General features: G+C 37.7%; 1 protein-coding gene across 1 annotated transcript in view; it reads left to right on the top strand.

Moving 5' to 3' along the window:
* Positions 723–3,554, top strand: part of LOC107626969 (CDT1-like protein a, chloroplastic) — a 3,509-nt gene continuing 677 nt past the window's right edge. The window contains exons 1-5 of the mRNA XM_021115603.1: positions 723–1,137; positions 1,225–1,344; positions 1,613–1,850; positions 2,284–3,066; positions 3,463–3,554. The exon at positions 3,463–3,554 is cut by the window's right edge and continues 42 nt beyond it. Coding sequence (XP_020971262.1) covers positions 797–1,137; positions 1,225–1,344; positions 1,613–1,850; positions 2,284–3,066; positions 3,463–3,554 — 1,574 coding nt within the window. The 5' untranslated portion in view covers positions 723–796. The remainder of the gene's footprint in view (positions 1,138–1,224; positions 1,345–1,612; positions 1,851–2,283; positions 3,067–3,462) is intronic.

Here is a 3,554-nt window from a genome sequence, read left to right as displayed (position 1 = left end):
TATAAATATAATTATTGTAATATGATAATTATAATGATTTTGGTGATTAATTATGAAATTAAAACTGTAAATCAATATATATATCATGCGACTAGCTTTTAGTATGTATATAACATTTTTGTTGTGACTTAACATTTTTGTAATTTACATAATCTAATGTTGGTGACTTGGTGTAGTGCTTATTAATTTGGTACAAGAGAGAGGAATAAATAGGAATAAATTCTCAAAGATACCATTACAATACCAATTCTCAAGGTACCACTTCCGTAGTGTAAGTTGCATTTGTATTTTATTATTTTATATACACTATCTATTTAATAATTTAATTTACCTGCCCCACAAGTTTCCCTTTTCCATTGCTTTCTTCTTTCTCCTTAATCCTCATTGATTTTTATTTTTTTCATCATTTCCTATTTTCAGTCTGCACCTTGTGGTCTTTTCTTTGTTTTTGGTATAGACCTTGTGGTCATTTAACCCTACAACAAAGTAATCTCTCTAAACTTCGCTTCTTTCCCAACCCAAATCGCCGAAGCCCATTTACACAATAAAGCGCAAATAGGCCAAAATTGTACCTCAGACAAGGCCCATAAATAGGCCCACCAAACATGCGCCACCATTAGACCCACCACTCGCGGGAACCAACGGGACATTTTGGCGGGAACAAACGTGCCACCCATTCCCGCGCAAAACAAAACCCCACTATATAAACACAACCCCAATTTTTTTCCCTTTCCCACCAAATTTTTATTTTATTTTATATTTATTTTTCATTAAAATCTCAGATCCAATTAAAAAAATGAGATCTTCGTTAGAGGCTTCACCATCTTCATCATGCAGATCGAAGAAACACAAGGATCTGAGCTCAAAACTCGTTTCTTCAGATTCGGTTTCGCTCAATACCAAGACACCGGAGAAGCCACCGGAGCTGACGCGCCACACGCGCCGCACGCGCAATCGTGGCGTAGCGCTCTCGTTGTCGGAGGTGCGGAGAGTTGCCAAGGGCCTCCAGGAGCAGCGCGGCCATGAAACGACGTCGTTTGGCGACAAATCTGCGAGGAGGCAGATCGAGCTGCGTTCGCCGAGCAAACCACAAAAAACCAGTTCCGATGAAGAAGAAGCCTTCAAGCTTCCCGAAAAGTAATATATCTAAGTCTTTGAACTTTGTTTACTTTATTTTCAATTTGTGAGTTTTGGATTTGTGATTTTTTTTTTGTGTGTTGGCAGGTATGAGATTTTGGGCGAGTATTTTGCTAGGTTGGATTGTTCGATTCGATTGCTGCGCATGAAAGGAATGACACCGTCTTTCTCCAAAATCAGCCACAAGATTGAAAGTTTAACTGATAGGTATGAGTGTGTAATTGAAGTGATAGTTGCTACTGCTATGGTAATTTATTTCTAGAGAGATATTATTACATAATTTGTAGTTTTATGTTGGTGGTTTTAGATCTCTGAGGACTAAAGAGTTTTAAGTTTCCTTTTTTTTTTTAAGTTACAGTTGCCTTCTGCTTCGTTTATTTCATTTATTTTTTATTTTCTATAGTTTTTATGTTCAAATGTTGTTGGTTCAAGGTTTTTGATAAAAAAAATGATTTGTGACTTGTGGCTTGTTTAGGAGGTTTACACTTGGTCATTTGGCTCAGTTGAAATTCGTGTTGCCCGAGGCAATTGTGGCTAAGAAGGTTTTAGTGTTTGATGAGAAGACAAGTTGTATGAAGCCAGATCTGCATGTCACTATTAACTATGATGCGGTGGAGTATGAATCAAAGTCGCCAACCGAAGGCGGCCGGGGCATGCTGTTGAGGAAGTTGTTCCGTGCACGGCTGAGAGATTTTGTTGAATCCCATCCTGGGGTATGCAAGTTTCTCCAACTACAGTGTTTGATTGATAAAATTTATGTTGAACATTAACTTGTTGAATCACATTGCTTTGTGCTGGTTGCAGCATTGATTGCCTTTTCAAGTTCAGAATTGCATCAGTTACTTTTCCAATTTTATTTTCCCTCTTTACTTGTAAGAAACTAAGAATCGTCCAATGGAATTCTAATGAATCAATGTTGAAAATATGAGATGTATGGTACTGGGAAATATAGCTTTTGATATATGGAAAACTTTATTTGGTGAATAGCACAATGACATGATGGTGTCATTATCAAAAGAAGTTTTTAATAGGTAGGAAATCTTGTATTGCTTTATTGATAAGTTAGTACCGCAATCTCAATTTGATTGATTGTTCTTTTTTCTTAAATCATTTGTCATTTGATATAAAATGTGCTTCTACATCTAGGGAGATGAAATTCCGGAAGAAGCGCTACCCGAACCATTCAACCCAAAGCAACATCGTCTATCAGACATATTGACAAGGCCTTTCTCATCTAAGGCGACAATATCGGATGCAGATGTAGCTCACCCTTCAACAGTATCATCGGCAGTCATTCCGGATAATGACACTGAAATAGACTTAGAACCTGTTAGGACATCAATTGAATCCCTTAACCAGCAACCATCAGCAGCCTCTCATGTGCCTCAATCTTTCAGAAGACGGTTCTCTCAGAGGTTGAAGGAAAATGGAACAGATAAAAATGCACTGGAAAAATTGCCATCAGATTCATTGCAAACCGTGGTTTTACCGGATTCAGAGTCAAGCCTGAGTGAAAAACCTACCTCAGAAGGAGCCAGTAATGAAGTATGCCTCACAAATTGTTCTTCATCTAGTGCTCCACTTGCTACTCCATGCAAAACCATTGAACATACAGAAAATAATGGGTCTCAAAAATGCTTTGATGCTGTGTCAACCCCAGCCAAATGTATTTCTACTCCAGCCAGCATAACACCTGCATTGCCTACGCCTCCTAAGAGACAATTCATGAGTCCAGAGGATAACTCTTCCACTACTACTAACAAGTTGGTTAGGCGCCCACCTCCATCGTTAAGGTCGTTGAAATTCGAAACTCCGGTTAAAAATAAGGTTGCAGAGAAAGAGAAATTTGAAACTCCAGTTAAAAATAAGGAGGCAGAGGAAGAATATGATGATCTTTTGGATGTTCTCCCTGAGAGTCTTCTGCAATCGGTATGCCTTCTGCTTCCTTATAATGCTACATGAAGAAATAGTTACAGATTAGCATTAATATTCTGTTGGTTTTCTGATCAATTACACTGCTAAAATATGTTGTTGGCTTGTTGCAATATAGTGTTGCAGCTACTTTTTCGTTGGATGCCCCTTCACATGAAAAACTCATTATTTTTAAATAATTTCATCAAATGTTCTCTATGGAATTAAAGCTACTTTTTCTGTCATGGTCTAAAAATTTTGAAATAAGGATTTGAAACTCTTATTTCACATTCTGCAATGTTGTTCATCTATGTCACGAGTAGTTCCACAGTTTTGGACCGAATATCTATCTAGCCTCATTTTATTCTATTGCTAGAGTCGGATCAAGAGTAACAATGCCTTTACTCTTTGCAGATTAGAGAAAAGGAAATACAAGCAATGGAGGAAAGAGATCCAGCTATTTCACAAGCAAAGAGACGGCGAAAAATGATAGCTGGCCTACCTAA

The sequence above is a fragment of the Arachis ipaensis genome, chromosome B02 (genome assembly GCF_000816755.2).
Source record: "Arachis ipaensis cultivar K30076 chromosome B02, Araip1.1, whole genome shotgun sequence".
In the NCBI taxonomy this organism is placed as follows: Eukaryota; Viridiplantae; Streptophyta; class Magnoliopsida; order Fabales; family Fabaceae; genus Arachis; species Arachis ipaensis.
The sequence above is the reverse complement of the archived record's forward strand: the minus strand, read 5'-3'. Positions and strand labels throughout refer to the sequence as shown.